General features: G+C 37.5%; 2 protein-coding genes across 10 annotated transcripts in view; one reads left to right on the top strand and one right to left on the bottom strand.

Moving 5' to 3' along the window:
• Window positions 1–6,311, top strand: part of LIN54 (lin-54 DREAM MuvB core complex component) — a 64,568-nt gene extending 58,257 nt beyond the window's left edge. For all 9 annotated transcript variants that reach the window (XM_006084559.2, XM_006084557.2, XM_023750363.1 and 6 more), the window contains exons 12-13: window positions 376–578; window positions 4,041–6,311. In XM_006084559.2, the coding sequence (XP_006084621.1) occupies window positions 376–578; window positions 4,041–4,242 (405 nt within the window). In that variant the 3' untranslated portion in view covers window positions 4,243–6,311. The remainder of the gene's footprint in view (window positions 1–375; window positions 579–4,040) is intronic.
• Window positions 6,312–10,579: 4,268 nt separating this feature from the next.
• On the bottom strand, window positions 10,580–25,629 carry THAP9 (THAP domain containing 9). The gene is made up of 5 exons (XM_006084555.3): window positions 25,295–25,629; window positions 22,495–22,690; window positions 20,147–20,447; window positions 18,472–18,622; window positions 10,580–13,970 (listed from the first exon to the last, which is right to left on the bottom strand). Exons 1-5 carry the CDS (start codon window positions 25,372–25,374, stop codon window positions 12,038–12,040), a joined length of 2,661 nt encoding a protein of 886 aa, XP_006084617.2. The 5' UTR covers window positions 25,375–25,629; the 3' UTR covers window positions 10,580–12,037.
• Window positions 25,630–25,751: the final 122 nt, after the last annotated feature.

Here is a 25,751-nt window from a genome sequence, read left to right as displayed (position 1 = left end):
CATAAATGGGAGGCACCAACATGTTAATGATGACTTGATTGAGGGGTTCGATTCTATGTGACCCTTATTTTTAATATTGTAATGAGTCATTCATATTTTTTATAAAGAACATGTTTTTCATATCAGGAGGAAAGTCTATAGTGGTGGTGGGGGGAAATGAACTCAAACACAAACATTGCATAACCACTCTCAGACTTAAGAATACCTACCTACACACATGAGTAGTTAGCGGCCCATTTGGTGTTTGTCAGCAAGAGTGGTTTCCATTTTATCTTATGTCAGTTGACCAGTTAGTTATCTGTTGATTTGATCAGGGAGTCTATAGTGACTTGTTTTGGTTTTGATTTGGAAGCTTTTCTTTTGTCAATCTTTTAGGCAAAAATAATGTGTTCCTCAATATGCAAATGTATTGGCTGTAAGAATTTTGAAGAAAGCCCAGAAAGGAAGACATTGATGCACTTGGCAGATGCAGCTGAAGTAAGGGTACAGCAACAAACAGCGGCGAAGACTAAGTTATCCTCTCAAATTTCAGACTTGCTTACTAGGCCAACACCAGCTTTGAGTAGCGGAGGAGGAAAGTAAGTTAATAGTTTCATCTCTTTATAATATGACATGAATATTCATTTTTGGTAAAGTTTCTCCTTTTGGACAAAATGGAGTTCATACTTGGTTGTTGCAAATCTGATTTTTACGTTTTCTTGCTGTCTTTACATGTTGTAAAGGAATGTAAAGGCAACAGAAAGATCACCCAGACACATTGCACAGTTCTAAAATGCACAGTGATGCTTTATTTCACTCGGCTTTCATTTCATTGGCTTTCTCCCTACTAAGATAAGCAATTATAGAATTTGACAAACCTCTAAGAAAACTAGATTTTTCATACCGCTTGCTGGTTATGTCATTTTCCATATTTTTGTACTTTCTTACTGTCAATGTAAGGAAATGTCCAGACCTGTAAGAATTTTTAGGAGTTTATTTGAGCCAAACTAAGGAAAATTACTGGGAAGCTAAGTCTCAATGGATTGAGAAAATGCTCCAGAGATTGGTAGTTTTGCACCTTACTTTATACATTAAAATCAAAGGAGGAGGCATAAGGGTGTTATGAAATTCATTGCTGATAGATTAGGAAGATGGGAGAAAGCAAAGTAGGGAAATCTCTGGGATTGGATTAAAGGTAAAACAAATTACCCTGACATTCCAAAGGTTATCATTAATGCAAAAAGACAATAGACTGGCTTAGTTAAGGTCAAGATTGACCTTTGTCTAGAAAGATACTGGCCTAGGACTACCCTCCATGACTAGCTTTTATTTACTTATTTATTTTTTAATATATTTTATTGATTTTTTCCAGAGAGGAAGGGAGAGGGATAGAGAGTTAGAAACATAGATCAGCTGCCTCCTGCACACCCACTACTGGGGATGTGCCCACAACCAAGGTACATGCCCTTGACCGAATCGAACCTGGAACCCTTCAGTCCGCAGGTCAGTGCTCTATCCACTGAGCCAAACCCGTTAGGGCTAATTAGAAAGTTTTAATTTCAAGTCATCCTATGAGGTTACTCTGAGTTTGTAAGGCCGCCATGCAGGTCTCCCTTGAGCTGGTCAGGTTTAGTTTCATCCACCTTACCTTTTCTTGCCTTTTCTGTGCCCTCTTAGCGCCAGTCAAACACTATATTATTGTAGCTCCTTATTTCACTAGACTGCTGAGCTCTGGAGTAGAAAAGCTGGAGCTTCATTTAAAGTCAGAGTGACCTGAGTTTAAATATATCTGTGCTCTGTATTAGTATGTGAATTCAACAAGAACTTCATCTCTGAGCCTGTTTTCTTAGGCTTCAAATCACCCTTATCACAGACTGTGAGGAGAAAAGCATCTCTGTTGCAGTGTTTGGCAGGGCCTGACTCTACATGTTTACTGACTTGGATTTATATTAGTTAGAGGTTAATTTAAGGAATTATTAAATGCAATGACCTTTGCAAATGGTATATAATTTAAAATGTCTAAGTTGAAATAAGATCTAATACTTACAAAAGTAAGACTTCTTTTGTACAACATATTTCAGCTATTATTTCTGAAGAACTTTTACACTTGTAATAATCAGCAAATGGTTCTTCACTGAATAAAGTAGAAATGGGTTGACATCTTAATAAGGGATCCTTTCTGGTCATCTTGCTTCCAATAACCCTTCAGAATATTAAATCTATCTCCATGTGGAGATTAAAGATATTGCCTACACTCAAATATTTATAATTAATTTTTCAATTCATTTCCATGAAGAAATATTTTACATTATAAAGTGTAAAAGCATACAAAATAATATACTACTAGAGGCCCAATGCATGAAGATTCGTGCAAGAATAGGCCTTCCTTCCCTTGGCTGCCAGCACTGGCTTCCCTCCAGCACCCAGGACCTGGGCTGCTTCGCTACGGCTGCCGCTGCCACCCACCGGGACCTGGACTGGTTTGCTCCAGCCGCCGCCAGGCATCTGGGACTGGGGTTGCTTTGCTCCAGCCACTGCCGCCACCCACTGGGGGTGTGCTCCGAGCGACCACTCGGAGCATGCCTCCACCCCTGGTGTGTGTCCACTGGGGCTGGGGGTGGCACACAGTCCCCTCCCGCCCATCTGCGCGCGCAGCTCCTCCTGAGCGGTCGTGATGCAGCCTCCTCCTGCGTTGGTTGTGACGCCCAGCTAATTTGCATATTACCTGTTTATATATATATAGAGAGAGAAGATAATCAAAACTATGTAAAAACAACTATTAAAAATGTTATACCAACATGTAACATTTGTCTTCAAGTGGCAAAAGTTTGAATTTTTCTTTCCTTTTTCTAATTTCCAAATGTGATATAATGAGCACTACTATTACACAGTATTACTAAGTATACAATATTGTAATATTAACATGATTATAATATTTTTTAATTTAAAGTAGTTTTTGTATTTTAAAGAATTCTATACAACTGTATACCAGGTTAAATCCTAAATTACCCTGTCTTGTCATAGAGGGATTTAATTAAAGACTTCATTTTTTTGTTTTGCCATTGTCTTCTATCAGTGACTGCTTAAAAGTTGCTGAGTTAGTGGTTAGATTTAGGTTGCCCAATTTTGTCTCCTGAAAGCTTTTAACACTTGGCTACATATAGTAAGCCTCAAGATGGATTGCTCTAATTCAGAACTCAGTAGTTCAGGTCTTTATGAATGAAACTCCATGTATTTGGTTTCCCCTTGTTTTGTTTGTTGTGATAGGACAATGCAAAATTTTGGGGTGCTTGATTTTTAAAAAACACACAAATATATGGAAATATGGAAAAGTACTTTATTTTTAGTGTTGTCCAGGAGATAGTGCTTTCAATTCCCAATAATTCATCTTTTCATTCAGCAAATATTTTTGGAGTGTCTCATGTCAGACACTTCTACACAGTGAAGAAACAGCAGTAAGTAAAACAAAGACTGCACTCATGGACCTTACATTTATGAATCGGGAGGACTTTTGTTACAGAAATATTAACACTTGGAGTGGGGGAAACGAGTTAAGTCGGCTCGCGTGAATTGCGCGTACTCCGCGGGAGCCGTCTTTAACTCGGTTCATATAGATTTGCGGTGGAGTGCGGGAAACGTGTAAACTCGGGCCGATTGTAACTGCGTATTACCAAATATTTGTTTGTAATCCACCCTTTTGGTGGATGGAACAAAACCAAAAGACAGAGCCATCTTATATTTTGGCGGGAAATTCACCCCACACCGGAGTGTTAAGTCAACATGTAGAATTACATCTTTTAGTTAACCAGATAACTTTGTCTAGGTAATAAGACATTTTATGTAAAGTGTTGTATTTTCTGAACGGTATTTTTCAAATATGGTCAATCATAAAACCAGGCCTAACTGTTTAAGCTCTTTAGTAGGTGCTGTGCTCATTGCATAAATGTGATAGAGTGTGCTGGTGAATCATGAAAATGTCAACAGATTTCCAAATGAAACAGTGCCACCCACTTTGTAGTTACTCAGCACCCCATCATCTCTCTCTCTCTCCATCATTTCAGATTGCCATTTACATTTGTAACTAAAGAAGTAGCTGAAGCCACGTGCAATTGCCTTCTTGCCCAAGCTGAGCAGGCAGACAAGAAGGGAAAATCAAAGGCAGCAGCTGAACGGATGATACTTGAAGAATTTGGACGATGTTTGATGAGCGTTATCAACTCTGCAGGAAAAGCAAAAAGTGACCCTTGTGCTATGAATTGCTAACTCTTGTGCAAAAGACTGATAAATGGAACTGTACAGAAAATTGAAGGTGCAGGGACACTGGATTTTCTGGAAGATAGTTTAACAATTATTGTATTGTTAATTCAGTCCTTGTGAGACCTGAAATTATAATATTGAGAAGAAATTTTAAATGAGGAAATTAGTACATTTTAAATCTTAGTTAAATCTGCTTATGCCCCTTCTAAATTGAATATTTCTTTATTGTATTATATAGATTTTTAATTTGCTTGTGTTTCTTAAGAATTAGATGTTCTATCCTCTGACTCTATTGACAAAGAACATTTATAAATTACTATAATTTATAATGTATGGCGTTGTATGACTTTGTTCAGTAGAAAAAGCCAAAGCAGCATTGGTATTTCCCAGTCATTCTCTGGTACTAGACTAGACTATAAGCAGATAGAACGTCTACATAAACAAATTCTTATGAAACATATTTCAATGACATTATGTTTAGAAAAGCACTGTCTTTTTTAAAAAAATCGACTTTTTAGGGTGGATTCTGGAATAATATCCTATTGTCACTTTGGGAATGTAAGAAGGGGAAGTAATCCATGGGCACACTTTTAAAATAAAAAAGTTATTGTGTTTTTTTTAAAAAAAACATTAAGGGATAATAGATTAATTCTCAAAGGATGGACAGTGTGTTTTTATAATAAGTGACTAAGAAATGCTCTGGGATGTTTTTTCATTTTCTTTCAAGTAAGTGGTATGTATTTGAAATAAATTATCAAGGTGATTACTGGGTACCATTAAAATGAAAGGTTCCTATAAACAGAAGCTAAACATATTAGGTAGTGGTAAAATAGAACCTTATGCAATAATCAGGTATAAAAGTTGAATTGGATATAAAGAATATTGAAGTTCTAAGAGATGAACGTAGGGAAGGATTTTTCATCTGTATAAGCAGTTCTCTTTATAGACTTTTGAACTCAGAGGTTCAAACCAATATATGAGTTAATTTACTGAAATGGGCCTCCTATCAAAGCTTTCACAATTGTAGTGGATATTTTTTTATAAGGGAAGCTTAATATGGCATTATTTTTAGCCAGTGATTTGGTACACTGAAGGTATGAGTGTTTTCATATAATTACTAAAATAACCTAAATCACTTTGAGAATTCAAAAGCTTTATGAATTTAAGAGCCTGTTATAATAGGACTCTGATTTTATGACAAGAAAAAACCATGTTGGAATTCAGGCATTTGTTAGGTACCTTAATCCTCTATAATTATTAGTATGTGATTATTACATTTCCTACAAGAGATCTATAGTTGTATATATTAATTGTGTATATATGTTCATATGAACACACAAGATATAGGCAATAGAAATTAAGTAATCCAAGAGTCCGTTATTCATTGAAGTATCTATTTAAATTTGGATTTATAAAATTATAGTGCAGTAAACTTTAAATGTAGATAATGCAAACATTCTTAGCACCTCTATCTAGTATGTTTAATTAAAATTTGTATAAATGTAAATTAGTGTAAGGATAAAATATCTAATCAAGTTATTTTTCAAAAGATTACAATACCTTTTTGGTCTAAACCTAAACTTTGTTCATTTTGTACATATTCTGTGTTCAATTCTAATTGCACCTTTGTGATGTGTATTTATATACAGTGTGCAGAAAATGTTTGTGAAATTTGGATTACAATTATAGATTATGTATGATGACATTGCTTGAGAATGTTTTGCTTGTAAAAATTTGAAGGTGCAATCAAATACTACTAGTTTTACTGATTTTCAAGAAGCTAAAATATTAAGCCTTTTCCTTTGTGTGTAGTACTTACTAAACAACTTTTTGTATTTAGGCATTTGCATCAAATTGCTGAATAAGATTAATATCCACATTAATTCAACAATTTTAAAATACTGTTTGGGGAGGGTTGGGTATATAATTTTTTAGCTCTATTTACATCCCAAAGTAGAAAGATTAAATTTATATTTACTAGAGCTATTCAAAGAATACACTTTTCTATATTGTAAAAACATGACAGCAAAGTAAATCATACAAAAAATAAACATTTATACTATTCTGTAAAAAAAGATTTTGCACTTTTCTTTAATAACACCACTTTTAACCATTTAACATGCAAACCTTTTAAACATACCTGATTTCAGGTAAATTTAACATTACTTTTGAAAGCACAACTAAAAACTAAACCTATTATTTTGCCCAACTATCATTAACATAAGTTTCTTTGAAATGAGACATTCATTTTTCCCTCAGTTTGTTGTTAATCCTCACCAGAGGACATTTTTCCATTGTTTTTTAGAGACAGTGGAAAAGAGACAGAGAGAGACAACACATCAATTGGTTGTCTCCCTCACCGATGGACCAGGGTGGGGGATGGAGCCTACAACTGAGGTACTGCCCTTGACCGAAATTGAACCCACAACCCTTCAGTCAGAGCGGGGCCGATGCCCTATCCACTGAGTCAAATTGGCGAGGGCATTATTTTAAAGGGCAGAAACTCAATCTTACTCTTTCCCTTCTTAAGTTTGATATTCCTATGGTGAGCACCTTCCTACAAGAACGAAAAGCAACTTGCAGGTCTGGTCTTTGGGTTATATGGGAACCCAGAACCTCGATGTTACTGGTAATAAAACAAGCAGAGCAGCAACTTGTGGGAAGACTACTGCTTTAGCCTCCCCATCCTTTGATATGGACAACTGACTTTTGCTCAATTCTAATGTAAAATGTGAATAAAAATACCTTTAGAGGTCTTCTATTTTATAGTTTTATAGCTAAGAGAATGAATACTTATGTAAATACAGGTTTAAACCAGGACCTCCAGCCCTACCTGTGATCAGATTGCATCCCTTAAGCATTTCATATAGGAATTTTGTTGCACCAACCCAGAGAGAAGCCAATCACTAGAAAACCTTGAGTATTATAGTTATTTTCTATTATTATGTAGTTTTATGTAAATTAATCTTTTTTTTTTTCTTGTTAGGGTGCCTTAACTTTTAATTTTTTTAAAATTGATTTCAGAGGGAGAGAAGGATAGAAATACCAATAATGAGAATCACTGATTGGCTGTCTACAGCATGCCCTCGCTGGGGATCAAGCCTGCAACCCAGGCACATGCCCTGAATGGGAATGAACCTGACCTCGTGGTTCATGGTCAATGCTCAACTACTGAGCAACACTGGCCAGACCAAGTATTTATTGTCAGTTATAAAGTGTAAAAAACTTTAAATTAAAACTTGTCTTAAGTAGTTTTATGAAAGCATTGCATTTAAGGCATTTTAGTTTTTATCAAAAACAATAAAAATGCATATATTCAGGGTAATGTTTATTAAAGGTCAAAGACTTTAATAACTAATTTATTATGTTAGCAAATATAATTTGGAAATATATAAAAACAATACATCATGACCAGATTGGGTTTATCCCAAGAATAAAAAGGATGCCCTCCCTCCCAAAAAATCAATGTTATGTATCATTAAAAAAAAAATCAATGTTAGGTAATGTTAAAAAAATACTAATGTTCTATATCAGCATGCAAAAGAAAAGCTATGTGATTATCTCAAAAGTTGCAGAAAACAACCTTTTGAGTATACTAAAAACTACTGAATTGTATGCTTTAAAAGGATGATTATTATGGTATGTAAATTACATCTCAATATTTTTCAAAAAAATTACATGTCAAAATTCAGTATCCACTTATGGTTATAAAAACACAACTTTCAGCAAATGGGGAATATCAGGGATTCTAAACCCGATAAAGAATTTTTACAAAAAAAGCCTACAGGTAACATATAAATGGTGAAAACAATGTTTTCCCCCTAAGATTGGGAACAAGGCACTCCTATTCAACATTGTCTTGGAGGTCACTATACAATAAGGGGGAAGGCCATAGATCTATTTGTGGATGATGTGAATACCTATATAGGAAAGTCAAATAATCTTTTAAAAGCACTAGGACTAACAAGGTCAGTATGCTAAAGTGTATTTGTATACAGTATTAACATTTAAAAACAGATTTTAAAATGACCATTTATAGCAGCACCACAAAACACGAAATGTACAAGGTCTGTATGTGAAATGTAGGAAACACTGATTTCTAATAATCAAATACCTTAAAAAGAGAGACCATGTTTATGGATTGGAACATTCATCATTAAATTTCTCCCTAAATTAATCTATGGATTCAATATAACTTGTCAAAATCCTAGAAGGAATTTTTGTAAAATTCAACAAGCTGACTATAAAATTTACATGGACAGGTACAACTACAATAGCCAAATATTTTTGAAAAAAAGGATGAAATTGGAGGACTTCAATCTGACTTAAACACATTAAAGCTAATCAAGACTGGTATTGGTAAAAGTTAAAGAGAACAGAATAGAGTCAGAAATAGACATCTATATATTGTCAAATTTTGACAAGTGTTCAAAAGTAATTCACCAGAGAAAGAACAGTCTTTTTAACAAATGTTACTGGGATATCCATGTGAACATCCAACAATTTATACAGCACACCAAAATTAGCTGAAAATGGATTATAATCTAAATGTAAACCCTAAAACTACAAAATATCTAGAAAACAGGAAGAAGAAAAAAATGTGACCTTGGGTTAAAGATTTCTTAGATATGAAACCAAGAAAAAAATCAATAAATTGGACTTAACAAAATTAATGTCTGCTCTTCAAAGCACACTAAGAAATAAGAAAAGCCATACACTAGGAAAAATATTTGCAAAACACATCTGATAGTACACTTATGTCCAGAATATGTAATTAATGCCCGAATTGAAAACAACTCTCAAATGTGGGCAAAAGATTTGAACATTTCACCTAAAATGTGGATGGGCCCAATCGGCATGGCTCAGTGGTTGAGCATCAGCCTATGAGCCAGGAGGTCATCGTTAGATTCTGTCATGGCACATGCCTGGGTTGCAAGGTCAATCCTCAGTATGGGGCGTGCAGGAGGCAGCCAATGGATTCTCTCTCATCATTGATGTTTCTATCTCTCCCTCTTCCTCTCCAATCAAAAATATATTTTAAAAATAAAATTATGTGGATGGCAAATAAGCCTACAAAAAGATGCTCATCATTATTAGCTATTAGGAAATCTAAAGCTACAATGAAATATCACTGCACGCCCACTTCAATGGCTAATTCAAAACAAAACCAAATACTGGGGCGGAAGCAGAGCAACAGGAAATTTCATACATTACTGGTTGAAATGTAAAGTGGTATAGTCACTTGGCAAAAAAACAGTTCTGGCAGTTTGTTATAAAGTAAAATATACATTTACCATGTGACCTACTGTATGAATAGAGGACATTTCTATTTATCGTTCATTAGTGGGACATCGTCTTTTTCACTTTTTAGCTATTATGTTACTCTGAAATTTGTGTACAAGTTTTTACATGGACGTGTTTTTATTTCATGCCTCAGTAGAACTGCTGGGTCATTTGTTAACTCTCTTTAACCTTTTGAAGAACTACGAGGCTGGTTTCCAGTATCTCCATTCTCATCACCAATGCATAAGGGTTCCAACTTCTCCACATTCTTGCTAACACATCTTTCTTATTACAGCCATCCTAGTGGGTATAAAGTGGTATCTCATTGTGGTTTTGATTTGCATTTCCCAGATGGCTAATGTCCAACACATATTCTGGTGTTTATCGGCCCTTTGTATATCTCTTTTGAAGAATGTCTACTTATAGTCTTTACCCATTTTTAAAAATTGGGTTGTCATTTATTATTGAGTTATAAAAGTTCTTTGTATATTCTAGATACAAATCTACCAAATGATTTGTAAAAATTTTCTCCCATTCTGTGGCTTGTCTTACTTTATTGATGTTGTCCTCTGAAGCACAAGTTTTTAATTTTGATGAAGTCCAATTTATTTTTTGTTGATAGTGCTTTTGGTGTCATATCTAAGAAACTAACACAATGTAAGTTCCCAACTGTCTTCTAAGAGTTTTATAGCTTTACCTCTTACATTTAGGTTTTTGATCTATTTAGTGTTAATACTTTTGCATGATGATATACAGTTGTTTCACTACTATTTGTTGAAAAGTAGGAAGAATACATTTCTGAAGAGAATGTTAGTTTTCTCCAAAGAAAAAAAGGACAAAGGTGCTGAGTAGAATTTATAATCTAACTCTAATCAAACATGAATATTTTAAAAATTCCGTATCACACTTTCCATAGAGAAAAAGCAATTAACTGTGCTAAAGGCAGTGATGGAAATAGTATTTCAATGTTTGTCCAATTTATCCAGCACTTAAAATAATACAAACCACTAATTTCTAAAATAAGAATATATTAGTACATTCATCAAAGTAACTAAGACACTACAGATATAAACTCATTTTTAATAAAAGTTCAGATAGAAAACTTGGATTTACAAAGGTGGTGACTTACAAACAGGTTTCCTTTAAATAAGATTTATCCTGGTGAATCTAAACTAATTCTATGGCAAACAAAAACCACAATGTTCAGACTTCTCAGCAATAGTTCTTTAAATAAATTGTAGTGCAACTCTGATTACATTTCAAAACTTAAACCTTTGTTTGAGGTAGAATATAGAAAAATATCAAAATATACTACTTAGGGTACATCTCAATTAATAAAACTCAACTTTTACCCAGTAATCAACCTTGTGCAATTTTTAGTTTTCTTATTAACTGTACTTTTTGAACATTCGCTCAATAACAGGATATTTTACATACACAGGTATATGTGCTTGCTTCTTTTTTATCCATTAAAATACTCCCATTTATGAAAGTACATATACCTACATGTTTTTCTAGTTATCTTTTCAACTCTGGGTGTGAGAAAATTGGCATTATATTTCCATCTTTGACAGTATTTAAGTTACTCCTAAATTTCTGTAAAACTTAAGACAATTTTTTTCATACCTATTATCTCAATTGACCATCTTTTTCCAAATTATTACTCACATGCTATAAAATTCCATTATTCATTCAGCACTGAAATGTTTTATTATTTTAGCCTCCCCATAAATACAAGTAGACTTCATAAAGGCTTCTCCTCATTTGCTGAGGAGCACTGGGCTCTTTCAATAGGAGTCAAGTAATTATCCACTCTATTATTCAAAGTACTATTTCAAAGTCCAGAGACAATGAATTGTGAAAATTACATCACCTGTGTACGTCCCTAAAACTATAATCCCCAGCTTCAGTGCAGCACAAGGAACCATTTCATGGCTCAGGTGCTTACTGTCCACCTGATAAGCATAAGTATTTTTATTTTAGGATACCCTGGCAAAGGGACTTTGTTGTATCTGATGTTTTAATTTAGCCTAAATCTAAAACCATACATTAATTTTCATATGTAAATAAAATTATATTCAAGGTATTCTGTCAACCAAAGCTCTTTTAAGGAATATAGTCTATTTGTAAAAGGAGTCAATGTGTTGGTGACTCCAAGTTGTTATTTTCTCGTTTTTAAAGTAGATTGAACAAGTTAAAATGATGTCCAGTCACATTATTCAGTCTTACAGTACTAAATTCAAAGCCAGTACTTCTTGTCTAGTCTGCTTTTACTGCTTTGTAAGGATGGTAACTTTGAAATGCCACAAACCATACCAAAGTTCAAGCAGATTTTATAAAATAGGCAAATTGTGAATTCTAATACAAACCTGTCCACTGTGCAGAATGGTCAATTTAGAAAATATGATAGGTTGAACTTGAACATAAATGTTGACCAACCATTCTTAATATAAATTTAAATATATTTTGGGTCTCTCATTTGAATGGATATCCATGGTTACTTAGCAGATGCCTGAATTTATTGGTATTTAGTAAAACTTAAACATTTGCAATCCTCTAAAGATGACCGGTGTTTCCTTGACATTTTCATTTCAAGTCTTTCTGACTGGTGTTTTATAGGGAAATGAGCTTTATCTTTAGCTCTCAACTTTAAGAAGCAGATTATTATATCCTTTAGTAACTTTACAAAGTGATTGATGGCACACACTTCTCCATCAAAGAGATGCTCATCTAAATCTACAAAAAGATAACTATATCCAGAAAGCTCACATAATATTTTCTGTTGAAGATATAATTCCCTCTGTTTAGGAAGTTGTTCATAAACTGCCATTCTTGAATGGATTCTTACAACCTGCTCACAAATGTTTATGACTCGACATAAACTTTCTGAAGGGATATGCAAACCATTCTTCTTTTTAACACACAACAGTGACCCAATTTTAGAGGCTTTGAGATCCGATGCATACAGTGCACTGATGCAGTCCTCACAAGTTAAAAGAGTTGATAATGTATCTGCAATATAACCAGCACAAAAGGTGAGATTTCGCCTATAATCTGATAGATCTAGTAATGCCTCACTTAGTGAACAATTAGACCAGTCTTGGCAAATATCCTTGTTGTGAAAAAGAGTCTTTATAGTGTTGACACCATATTGACGTTGAACTGTCCAAAGGTTTAAATCTGTCCTTCGAGCAATTGAGATGTCGAGGATGCTCAGGTCACTTAGAAAAACTTCATCTTGTAATCTGTATCTGGTCTCCAAATTATGGTAAGCTTTCTCGAATGCCATGCAGGTAGGGTTAGAACTGGTTGCTAGTATTTTTCTAAGCATCTTTAGAAATAATTCCAGATGGTCTTGACTGAATTTGTAAGTAAGAAGATATGGAAAAGGCCTTACCTTTGGGAAAACATAATTTTGATAGAGCCATTTTAAGCTCTCAGCATTAAGCAAAAATCCCAGGAATCCTAGTTTTCGCTTACCTTTAATTATTTGATTATTGCTAGTATCAGATAATGTAACAAAAATCGTCTTGGCTTCAGTTAATACCTGATTAATTTTATTAAAAGTTGCAAGCATTAGAGGTCCTTTAAATCCCTTTCCAAAATAGTTCCTACTATTAAAAATGTCAAAGAGATTATTAATTAAGCGTACAAAGTGGATGGTACCAATACAGTTTTGAAAAGGTGGCAGGCCTAATGACAGCAAACATTCTAACGCACTGGCCACACTCTCAGTGAAGAGTTGGGCAGCTGAATTCACTTTTAGTACATGGTTTTTCAAATTTCCAAGTTTTCTTGGGATTCTTTCCATGTTTGATAATTCCTGCTCCTCTAGTGCTACTAACTCCACAAGGTGCTGCCAATGTGCTGTGTCATTACTAAACTGAATGCTTTGAAAACTCTGAAATGAATTTCTTATTAATCTAAGCAAGTGGCAAGAATCAAAGAAGTATGCAATCTGTTGACTAGAAGATGAAGGATGCTGGAAGGTGTACTTCATGTTGTCTCCATCAATGTGTATCCCCAATGCTTTTGCCATCTGAACACTCTGAGCTGTAACATCAGACGTAACAGCCACAACTGTGATCCCTATGTCACTCAGTTTGCCAATAGTAAGACGAAGTAGCTGAGCTTGCAAATATCCAGACGCTCTGTTTACAAAAAAATAACCAAGAGGTGTTCTCCAATGACCACAAATACCCACTGCCATCAACAAAATAGTTTCTGAGGCAAGTGGCATTTCATCAGCATCAAGTTTGCCAAGACCAAAGTCCATAAACCCTTGCAAATGTTGACTGCTGGGATCCCACTGAACCTGTTGCTTGAGAGGTACACCTTTTATTATCAGTGAACAATACTGATATAGCTGGTCTCCATTCTCTACTCTTTGTTGAAGAAAAGAAAAAACGTTGCTGTTGAAACCTGGACTGGGTTTGCATTTGGATAACCATCTGGAAAATATAAAAATTGAAAAATATAAGACACAAATGAAGAAATTAAAAAAAATTTAAAAAGCCCTAGCCGGTTTGGCTCAGTGGATAGAGTGTCGGCCTGCAGACTGAAGGGTCCCAGGTTCGATTCCGGCCAGGGGCACATGCCTGGGTTGTGGGATTGGTCCCCAGTGGGGGGCGTGCAGGAGGCAGCCGAATAGTGATTCTCTCTCATCATTGATGTTTCTATCTCTATCCCTCTCCCTTCCTCTCTAAAATCAATAAAAATATATTTTAAAAAAAATTTAAAAAGAGAGAAAATGCCGCCCGGCAGGTGTGGATAAGCATTGTTGACCCATGCACCAAGAGGATGGTTTGATTCCTGGTCAGGGCACATGCCCAGGTTGTGGGCTCAATCCTCGTTGGGGGTGTGCAGAAGGCAGCTGATGGATATTTCTCTCTCATCAATATTTCTATATCTCTCCCCCTCTCCCTTGCTCTCTCTCTAAAATAAATAAATAAAAAACATACCTTTTTTAAAGAGAGAGAAAATGCCTTAAATGGTACTGAAGTAGCCTTAAATCTCTAAAGCAGCTGTTCTCAACCTGTGGGCTGCGACCCCTTTGGCGGTCGAATGACCATTTCACAGGGGTCGCCTAAGACCATCCTGCATATCAGATATTTACATTACGATTCGTAACAGTAGCAACATTACAGTTATGAAGTAGCAACGAAAATAATTTTATGGTTGGGTCACAACATGAGGAACTAACTGTATTTATTTATTTATTTATTTATTTATTTATTTATTTAATATATTTTATTGATTTTTTACAGAGAGGAAGGGAGAGGGATAGAGAGTTAGAAACATCGATGAGTGAGAAACATCGATCAGCTGCCTCTTGCACACTCCCTACTGGAGATGTGCCCGCAACCAAGGTACATGCCCTTGACTGGAATCGAACCTGGGACCTTTCAGTCCGCAGACCAACGCTCTATCCACTGAGCCAAACCGGTTAGGGCATGAGGAACTGTATTTAAAGGGCCAGAATGTTGAGAACCCCTGCTCTAAAGAAATAAAACCAAGTGTAAGTAGCCAAATCCTCAAGTAAATAGAATTATCATAAAATAGTAAGATAATAGAGAAACTTAGAAACACAGAGTAGTATTTTAAGATGCAAACATACCACAAAATAATTTTTAATTTCTCATTTACTTCTTTTAAAAGTATAGAAATCAATTACTCAGTTTGTTCTAATTGATGTGTTTAGAATTTAGTTCATAAACCAGTCTGACCTATAAATTCACTGAAATGAGAAAATTGTTGAAGGGGAAGGAAACATTGGGGATGTTTAGTACATCTACCTCATTTTATAGTTAGGAATCTGGGACAGAGGGAAAGGTTAAGCCTCTGGACCTATATTGTGCTGCTAGTTATGCACAAGTGAAACCCAGCTCTGTTGATGCCTTGTTCAGAGTTTTTCTCATTGCTCCTTATAGCCTCAAAAGTATACCCTTGGGCAACTAAGGAGTCTCCAAGGTAAGTGTCCAATTGTTGGAGAATGCCTGAGTTACTAGGATACAACTCCCTGATACTATGCAGCTATTAAAGATCACAACTATGTAAAAAACTAGTAATATAAGTCCAGAAAAAAGCCTGTTAGAAAATTCCCTGAATGTTAATAATAACTGCTTATACATAATGTAGAGGAACAATTAATGACTTTTCCTTCCTTTCTCTAGTTTCTAAATGTTTTAGCAGTAGTATTTTAATAGTGTATATGGAGAAAAATTCTCATTCATTTTTTAAAGAGGGGATATAATGCACAATATGGTGATTATAGTAAATAATACTGTGTTATGTATTTGAAAGTTGCAAAGAGAGTACATCTTCAAAGTTCTCATTACTACCTGGCCAGTTTGGTTAAGTGGTTGGAGCATCGGCCCATGGACCAAAGGGTTACAGGTTCCCATTCCTGGTCAAGTGTGTGTATCTGGGTTATGGGTTCCATCTCTAGCCCCGATTGGGGCACATGCAGGAGGTAAACAGTCAATGTGTCTCTCTCACATCTATGTTTCTCTCTCTCTTTCTCTTTCCCTCCCTCCCTCTCTCCACTCTCTCTAAAATCAATGGAGAAACTATCCTCAGGTGAGGATTAACCAAAAAAGAAAAAGTTCTCACCACAAGAAAAAAATGTTATGTGTGTGATGGATGTTAACTAGACTTATTGTGGTGATCATTTTACAGTATATACAAATATTGAATAAGTGTACACCTGAAAGTAATATAATTTTATGTCAATTACATCTCAATTAAAAAAAAAAAAGATGCTTTCCCCAAAATGGAAAAAAAAAAAAAAAAGTCATGATAATTGAGGGCCTTTTTCCCACCAGGCCTCAATTTCTCCCTTCTTTAAAATGAGGGGGTTGAACTACATGGTATCTAAGAGTTTCTTCAGCTCAGAGCCCCTGTGACTGTGTTTTCAAATTGAAGCAAAAAGAAACCATGAGGCACCTTCCAGAAGAGGTAGATGGCTCCTGCCATTCCTGGCAGGTCTTTGTCCCAACCCCAGTGAATTAAATGGAGTGCTGTTTTTTAGATTTTAGACAGCAATTTGAGATACACTGTCTTATAGCTATTCAAAATCCTAATTACCATCTAGGCATTCTTTCAATTGCACAAATATTCATCAAGGGACCATTGTGTTCCAAGCACCGCTCAGGGCTAGGGTGTTTGGGTGTAACAAAGAACCAGATGTAGGCATCGTACTTGGGCAGCTCATAGCATAGTGTGGAATACAGTGTTATCGTACTTAAGATTCAGTTCCATATAGTGTGTGCAAGAGAGGTGCCTAATCCAGAATTGGGAGAATGGCAGGCCGGGCTTCTGAAAGGATGTAAAACCTAGTCTGGGTCTGAAAGGTGAGGATCAATCATCAGTACTAACAGATAGGAAGACTGGGCATTTCAGGCAGACGGAACAGTAAGTCTCTGAAGCAAGAAGCAAGAAATGCCTTACAACTGGAGCATGGAATGAAAGAGGGCAGAGGGGAAGGTAAGAGAGAAGCTGCAGGGCCAGGAGGAGCCACATCGCAGGAAGCTCAGGAAGCCGCAGGAAGGAGTTGGCCTTTAGTCTACGGAAATGGGAGGCTTATGCAGCAGGAAAGTAACGGTATGAATTGAATTGTGCCTCTCAAACAAGTTCTATTGTAATTCTAATCCCCTGTACCTCAGAGTGTGACCTAATTTGGAGATAGGGTCTTTACAGTAGTAATCAAGCTAAAATGAGGTCACTCCAACATGACTGTGTCCTCATAAAAAGAGGGAATTTAGACAAAGAAACACACATAATGGAAGATGAGGTAAAGAAACACAGGAGAAGACTACCATCTACAAGTCAAGGAGAGAGGCATGGAATAGACCAGGGGTCCTCAAACTTTTTAAACAGGGGGCCAGTTCACTGTCCCTCAGACCGTTGGAGGGCTGGACTATAGTTTAAAAAAAAACAACTATGAACAAATTCCTATGCACACTGCACATATCTTATTTTGAAGTAAAAAACCAAAACGGGAACAAATACAATATTTGTATTTGCATGTGGCCCGTGGGCCGTAGTTTGAGGACCCCTGGAATAGACCCTTCCCTCCCAGCCCTTAGTAGGAACTAACCCTGCAGACATCTTGATTTTGGACTTCTAGCCTCCAAAACTCTGAGACAATAAATTTCTGTTGTTTAAGCCAAGTAAATAAACAAGTAAAGAGGAATCAGTAAAACCGGTGACAAAAACAGTAAAAATTGAATACTAAATTTAGAAGATATTACAATACAGTCACTGTGTTATTTGCTTTACACTAAGAAAATTATAAATATATCTTTGTATTTCGATCACAAATCCAAAAAAATTATTTATCATAATCTGGGCTCTGAACAACCTTCATTGGCATCAACTACAGTGCTTAAGAAAAATTCAGATTTTTTAAAAATATATTTTTTATTGATTTCAGAGAGGAAGGAAGAGGGAGAGAGAGATAGAAACATCAATGATGAGAGAGAATCACCGATGGGCTGCCTCCTGCACGCCCGTTACTGGGGATCGAGCCCGCAACCCGGGCATGTGCCCTTGGCCGGAATTGAACCTGTGACCCTTCAATCCGCAGGCTGATGCTTTCTCCAGTAAGCCAACCCAGCTAGGGCAAAATTCAGATTTTTGTTCTTTGCTTCAAACCAATGATATCATTCTAGAACCATTCTAGATTTTTTAGCATAGTCACATATTAAGACTATGAAGTGTAATAGAAATTCCAACATTTCAAGATTCAAATTCTATTACTCAGAATGTCTCTATCATTTAGAAGATGCAAAAGATGGCAGACTATGTCTTCATTTTGTTAGTGAAAATATTGATTGTGGTAATATGCAAACACCACCTAGGAAATTTTTAAAAAAAGAAAATGGACTAATAAAAGAGAGTGTGAATACTAATAGCCTTAATCTCTATAATGCAATAAAGTAATTCACTTACGTTCTCAGGATGGAAGAATGAGGCAGTTTAAGAATCTTTTTTACATAATCATAGACTTTGCTACTGCACAAATAGAGTGTACATGCAAATTGCTTCATTTCTGGGGAGTACTCAGATGTTTCACTCCAGTTGTACAATTCCCATTTAAAATCTGTTAAAATAAATTTATTTATTCTTTTTTGATGAAAACGCATAGAGTAACATTTTCAGATATAGAACATAAAATTTTCATTTAAAATGCACTGGGCACCAAAATTCAAATACAATCACATTTTAACTGAGTTTGTTCAGAGATTAATATCCTATCTTTGAGCCTGTTGACCAACTTATCCTGTTCATCTTGAATAATTTCACTAGAAAGAGGGAAGAAAAAAGTTTCCACTTGAGTCACTATATTTAACTTCACTGACAGCCTGAGTGGAGATTTTTAGAGACACAGGAAAGAAAATAAAACAACTGGATAAAATTAAGCCTCTTGATTATGAGGAGATTTTTTGTTTTATTTTGTTCCCTGGTTACATTTATATGAGGGTAAAAATTAGTCATGAGAAACATTTCTGGGGATAGGGTACTATTTGGATTGAACAGACAATCTTTCCTACCACTGAGAAAAAACAAAACAAGCACCCCTGTTCCTGGTGGGACATCTATTAAACTACCTCTATTCCTCACTTGGAAAAACACAAACTATTCTCCTCTAGAGATACCTACTTTTCTAGAAGCAGGACATACTTCTTATTCACCAGAATGTAAATTCAAATTATCTGCTTCTTTCATCAAAGAGTAAGTTGACAATTCTTATTTTGCCCCTCTTTAAACATCCTGGTTCACAAAGACTAGGTAGTTTTTCAAATGGACACATATATTTATTCTATGGAATATTTTAGAAAATATTTGGAGATTCATACAATTTTTAAACTCAAAAGAATTCTGCAAATTATCTAGTTCAACTCCACTGCAAAAGGACTTTAGTGATAAATTATGTAGCAGTTACAACTGTAAAGAATTTGAGCCTGGCTGGTGTGGCTAAGTGGTTGACCATCAACCTATGAACCAGGAGGCCGCAGTTACATTCCTGGTCAGAGCACATGCCCAGGTTTCTGGGCTCATTCCCCAGGGTGGGGATGGGGGGTAGGGGATGGGGTACAGGAGGCAGCTGATTGATGATTCACTCTCATCACTGATGTTTTTCTCTCTCTCTCCCTCTCCCTCCTTCTCAGAAATCAATAAAAATATCTTTTTAAAAAAATGAAGAATTTGAGGTAGGGGAACAAAGGGGGGAAATGGAGGGCATCTGTAATACTCTCAACAACAAAAATAAATTTTAAAAAAGAATTTGAGATAACATGGGTAAATATTATTATAAAAAGTGAAAAGTACACTATGGTATAAACCATCTGATCTCAACTCTGGGTAACAGGATTAACTGTTATTTTTATCATTTATATACTTCTTTGCTTTTCTTATAATAAACATATAACTTTTAAAATTGGAAAACCATAAGAGGATTTTGGCGATTACTTTTCGTTCTTCTTGCTTATGCTATGGAGATTTTTCACTTCTCAGCCAAAAAGCATGTTTTCATAAGCAATAGCAAAGTAAATACAGGTACTTAAGATATTTCAGAAAAGTTAAGAGCTCTTTTGCAAATATTACAGGTCATTGGGGAGCATACCTGAAAACTGTGCTCGTAGCAGACATTCTGTTTCTTCAGAAAGTAGTCTCTCTTCTACGAGTGCATCAATTAATCGTAAACCCTCTCTCTTCTTGGTCATCCTGTAGTTTTTGACAGGAACAAGTCTTTTTTTAGACAATGGTAGCATCTGTTGCACTTCAGCCAGTTTCTCTGCTACTGTCAAAGGTCTCTTCAAACTGTAGTTATGGTCCTCAGTAGCAACCTCTTCAGAATCATCAGGAAGTGGCTCTTTTAGGATTTTCTGTCTTGCTTTACCGTTATTATGTACACCTTGAAGAACCTATGACAGAAATAGAAAATTACGATTATTTTAGAAATTATCACAAAGAAGATTATCTATAAAAATACCACTGAACATAAAGCACTCACCTGGTTGCTGTGGAGTCAGTTATGAAAGAGAGGTCACAATCTCTGATTTTTAAAAAATGTACAGTCTGTAGGACAATGTAAACAGGGTTTCTTTTTTTGCATCTATATAGAAATAGTAATATGATGCTGAAAGTTTCTAAGATGATTAAAGTAACTAGAGAAAGATGGTAATTTGTGCATAGGTATGAGTTTTGAGTAGTTCTTTGAAGGAGCAATAACATGGCTTAATGGAGGGGACAGTGAAGTTACTTGTGCAAAAAGGAAGGCATAGTGGACAGAGCCTGAGCGTTGGAATTAAGACTAACCAGTGTTTGAATTCCGGCTCCCTCACTTGTTAGCTGTCACCTAATCTCTACAATCCCTCATCTCCTCATTTGTTTTGAGGATACAAGAATTTATGTAAATCTCCTAGTACAATGCCTAACTATTGTAGGTCTTAATAAATAGTAACTATTATTGATTTTGCACAAAAGCATGAAAGCAAGTCAATTTACTGTGGGTAAGTATAAGTATATGTGGTTCAAAATGATAGTTCAAAGCAATTAGAAATACACAGTTCAGTTAAATAGGAAGCTTTGGAACTTATGAGTTTCGATTTAACAGCATCTATTATTCTTTTGAATAGGGGAATAAGAAAAAACACCACCAAAAGAAGTAGACTCCATTGAATAAGAGGAAGGTAAGAGTAGTAGTAGCAGACTAAAACAGTTAGATGACTATGCAGTCTGTACAGTGACTGAGCCATGTACAAGAGTGTGGCTAAGTGGTCCAAGGATAAAATAAAAACAATCAGCCCGGCCAGTGTGGCTCAGTGGTTGAGCACTGACTTTTGAACCAATACTGGTGACTGACTCATAGAAAGTCTTCTATTTCTGTACTAGAAGCCTGGTGTATGAATTCGTGAACCCATGGGGTCCCTCGGCCTGGCCTGCGGGATGGGGCCAAAACCGGCTCTCCGACATCCCCCGAGGGGTCCCGGATTGCGAGAGGGCACTGGCCAGGCTGAGTGACCCCACTGGTGCACGATCGGGGCTGGGGAGGGATGCGGGAGGTTGGCCAGCTGGGGAGGGACCGAGGGAGGGCTCCAGGGTGTGTTTGGCCTGTTTCGCTCAGTCCCAATCAGCCAGACCCCAGGAGCAAGCTAACCTACTGGTCGAAGCATCTGACCCTGGTGGTCAGTGCACATCACAGCGAGCAGTTGAGCGGCCTTAACATATCATTAGCATATTATGCTTTGATTGGTTGAACGGACGACCGGACAACCAGACACTTAGCACATTAGGCTTTTATTATATAGGATATCCCTCTATGTCAACACTAATAATTAGGTACATCTTTCGTCAAAATCAGTAACATTCCTGGGAGGAGCCAAAAAAAGGGGGTAATTTCTAAGTATTATGAAAACTGCCACATATGGGCCCAGCTGGCATGGCTCAATGGTTGAGCGTCGACCTATGAACCAGGAGGTCATAGTTCAATTCCAAGTTGGGGCACATACCTAGGATGCTGGCTCAATCCCCAGTGTGGGGCTGATTATCTCTCATCATTGATGTTTCTATCTCTCTCTCCCTCTCCCTTCTTTTCTGAAATAAAAAAATACATTTTTTTAAAAACTGTTACATACGTAAAAGCCTGAATTCTATGTCCAGGCTTGTTTATGCCCCTGAGTTGATTTTTGTGATCAATTTAGTAACCTCTATGTATATCTACACATATGACCTGCATTTATATACCTTACTTTTTATAAAGCTCCAAAAGCAGTATTACTAGTATTATAGATTTAAATATAAACAAAACAACACTAATTTTCTAAGCATTTAAAATGTATTATTGGATTTATTTTACGATGTAGGGTGTTGTTGTTTTTTAATCTTTGCAGATTTTAGCTATAATGTAAGCTATCTTGATTTTTAAAGGCTCAGTAAAATTTAGTTTTGTTTACACATAGATTTAAGTACCTTGTATAGAGAAACAGAAGGCACAGCTCCTTTTTTCAGCATTCTTCTTAAGCCATATGACTCAAAGTCACTTTCCAGAAAATGTTTGGAACATAGCATAGCACTTGGTCCTGGGATCCAAATCTTTTTGCTTATGGGGTCCACACGATTTACAGCCCTGATCCATTTTGAGCGCAGTATGGTATCAGTTGGAAATCTATAGCAATCATATCAAAGTTCTATTAACATGAAAATGTTATAGTAATGATACAGCAGACATAAACCCATCTATTTTAACTGTTTTATATAAACATTAAGTCCAGTTCAAGTTAATTTACTTAATCTGACTTCATTTTTCAAAATTATTTGGTATTTCTGAATCCAGAAGTACAATAGTGATCCTGTCTGTTCCAATTTGTATGGGGGCAATTCCTATATTAAATATCCTACCACGTTTTGTCTTTACTGCCTACACTGAACAGAATCAGCTCAAATTTAATGTGTTTTCCTTTTCTGGCAATTTTCCCCCCTATGGTGATTTTAAACCAGGTCCACAAATTCTTTGTACTCTTCCAAGAGGTGAAGCCTAATTCCCCTCCCCTTGAGTGTGGGCTGGAGTTAATGATTTGCTTCTAAGGAATACAAAAAGAGCAGAAGTGATGGTGGGCAATGAAACTGGATCATAAAGGGCACTGAGGCTTCCTCCTTCTCTATTGAATGGTTTTTCTCCAAGTGGAAGTTATCTGCCATGTCATAAACAGCCCTATGAGCTCCACTTGGTAAGAAACTGGCCTCCAGCCGAAGGACCTGTGAATGAGCCTTGTTGAAAAAAGCCCCTTCAGCCTCATTCAAGCCTTATCCAATCTTTCCTTTTTAGGATGTATTTTCATTGATTTCAGAGAGGAAGGGAGAGGGAAAGATAGAAACATCAGTGATGAGAATCATCAATCGGCTGCCTCCTGCACGACCCTCATGAAGGATCTACCTGAAACCCCTGCATGTGCCCTGACCAGAAATAGACCCTCCACTTCCTGGTTCATGTGTCAACGACTCAACCACTGGTCACACTGCCCCGCAAGCCTTCAATCTTAGGAGACACCCTGTAACACCCAGCTAATCCACTCCTGAATTTTTTAAAAATCTTTGCTGTTGAGTATTACAGACATCCCTTTTCTTTTAACCCCAACGCCCTCCTCCACCCCATTTCTGCCCCACCCCAAGCATTCACCTAGTGCAATGATGGCGAACCTCTGACACGCGTGTCAGAGGTGACATGCAAACTCATTTTTTTGGTTGATTTTTGTTAAATGGCATTTAAATGTATAAAATAAATATCAAAAACATAAATCTTTGTTTTACTATGGTTGCAAATATCAAAAAATTTCTATATGTGACGCGGCACCAGAGTTAAGCTAGGGTTTTTCAAAATGCTGACACGCCGAGCTCAAAAGGTTCGCCATCACTGACCTAGTGTCTGTGTCCACAGGTAATGCATATAAGATTTTTGGTTAATCTCTTTCCTGCCCCACTCTGAGATTCCTCAGTCTGTTCCATGTCCCTAATTTTATTTTAATCATTTACATTTAGATACAACTGTTGATAGATATGTACTTACTGCCATTTTATTGTTCATTTTTTATCTTTTCCCCCCTTCTTCCTCATCTTAAAGAATAGGCCACACTTAGCCTGGCAGGTGTGGCTCAGTGGTTGTGCGACCCATAAATATGAGGTTCCCGTTGGATTCCTAGTCAGGGACCCATGCCCCGGGTTGCAGGCTAGATCCCCAGGGGGGAGCGTGCAGGAGGAAGCTGATCAATGACTCTCTCGTCATTGATATTTCTCCCTCTCCCTTCCTTTCTGAAATCAATATGTATTTTTTTTAAAGTGCTTTATCAATGGCTTAACTCTACATCTCACATTACCTTAATAGGTTACTTCTTTGTTTTTAAATCCTCACTGGAGGATATGCTTATTAATTTTTAGATAGGAGGGGGGAGGGCGGTAGAATGGGGCAGAGAGGGAAAGACAGAAACACCCATGTAAGAGAGGAACATCAACCCAACCATCAATCTGTTGATTGCCTCCCCCTTGCGCCCCAATCGGGGATCCAGTCGCGGGGGATCCAGTCGCGACGTAGGTAAGTGCCCTGACCGGATGGAACCCACAACCTTTCCCCGGCACCAGACCACGCTCCAAAGAACGGAGCCACCCCGCCAGGGCTAGGTTCCCTCCTTTTAAAGTATACTTCTGCCTCCGAGGACGTTTTGCCCACGTTTCTATTTCCCAGTGGGCCTTGAACACTGATTTTAATCCTGGACCATAAAAGTGGGCTCAATCTCGATCGGTCTGAAGATCTGCCCTCCCTAGATCCAGCCAGAACGTCCGGCCTGGTCGCGCCCGGCGACGGCTCCTGAGCAACTGGTGATGACGGGCACGACCGGGGGAAACCGATCTGCACTCACGCCCACGAGCAACCCACACACTGAGTGGAAGCGCACGCCTCTTCCAATTCCCCTCCCTTCCCGCCTCCTCGCGTAAAATAAGTCAGAAAGGAAACACAATTCCTCTCAAGGCGCCGTCGCGAAAAGCCAGAGGCCAGCCGTAGGCCTGGAGAAAGCATCAGCAATTTGGAAGGAATCACTGAGCGGGGGGAACACGAACGACTTTAACCCTCACAGTTCCCGGGTTTCCTTCCCCCGCCCACGTCACGCAGGTCAAGCACGTCACGTGGACGGCGCCACACTCAGCCCCACCCACGCTGGCCTCCTGCCCGCCTGGCGGGGCCAGGAGTTAAGACAGCTCCGAGGCTGCGCTCACGCACTGATGGAAAGAGTAGCCCTGCTTGCGGCTCTCCAGGGTGTCCTTGGTGCTGCAACCCACAGCGGAGCAACTTCGGGTCATCTTCTTGCAACGTGGGGTCCCACTTCCGGTGCCCCCCGAACCGCACGAACCACGAGGAACTTAGCTCCGCCCGCTGGGCGCCTGCGACCTTTATTTGTCGGGAAGGCGGGCTTTAAGGCGCAGGACTCTTAGCCTTCCTTCCTGTGGGCTCTACGCTAGACGCCGTGACCAATCACAGGCTACGTGATATCTCAGCAGCCAATCGGAAAGGTCAAGGTCACGAAGACGAGCACTTGATCGCCCCGCCCTCTCTGTTCCGGGTGGTTAGGCGTTTCGCTGCAATGGGCCTCTTTTTCGGTTGTTTTCACCCGCTGTGGTTAAATCCAGGGCCATCGCGCTGTTGTGAGGCTAACCCTGGAGATGAGAAGCGGAGAGGC

This window comes from Myotis lucifugus, unplaced genomic scaffold (genome assembly GCF_000147115.1).
Source record: "Myotis lucifugus unplaced genomic scaffold, Myoluc2.0 scaffold_12, whole genome shotgun sequence".
Lineage (NCBI taxonomy): Eukaryota > Metazoa > Chordata > Mammalia > Chiroptera > Vespertilionidae > Myotis > Myotis lucifugus.
The sequence above is the reverse complement of the archived record's forward strand: the minus strand, read 5'-3'. Positions and strand labels throughout refer to the sequence as shown.

Bases quoted from the DNA above. Each gene is read 5' to 3' on its own strand.
- THAP9 (XM_006084555.3), bottom strand. From the start codon at position 25,374: ATGACCCGAAGTTGCTCCGCTGTGGGTTGCAGCACCAAGGACACCCTG. The intron at 22,691-25,294 runs GTGCGTGAGCGC...TGATTGCTATAG, and splicing joins CAGGGCTACTCTTTCCATCA to ATTTCCAACTGATACCATAC. The intron at 20,448-22,494 runs GTACTTAAATCT...TTTCTGTCATAG, and splicing joins CTTCTGTTTCTCTATACAAG to GTTCTTCAAGGTGTACATAA.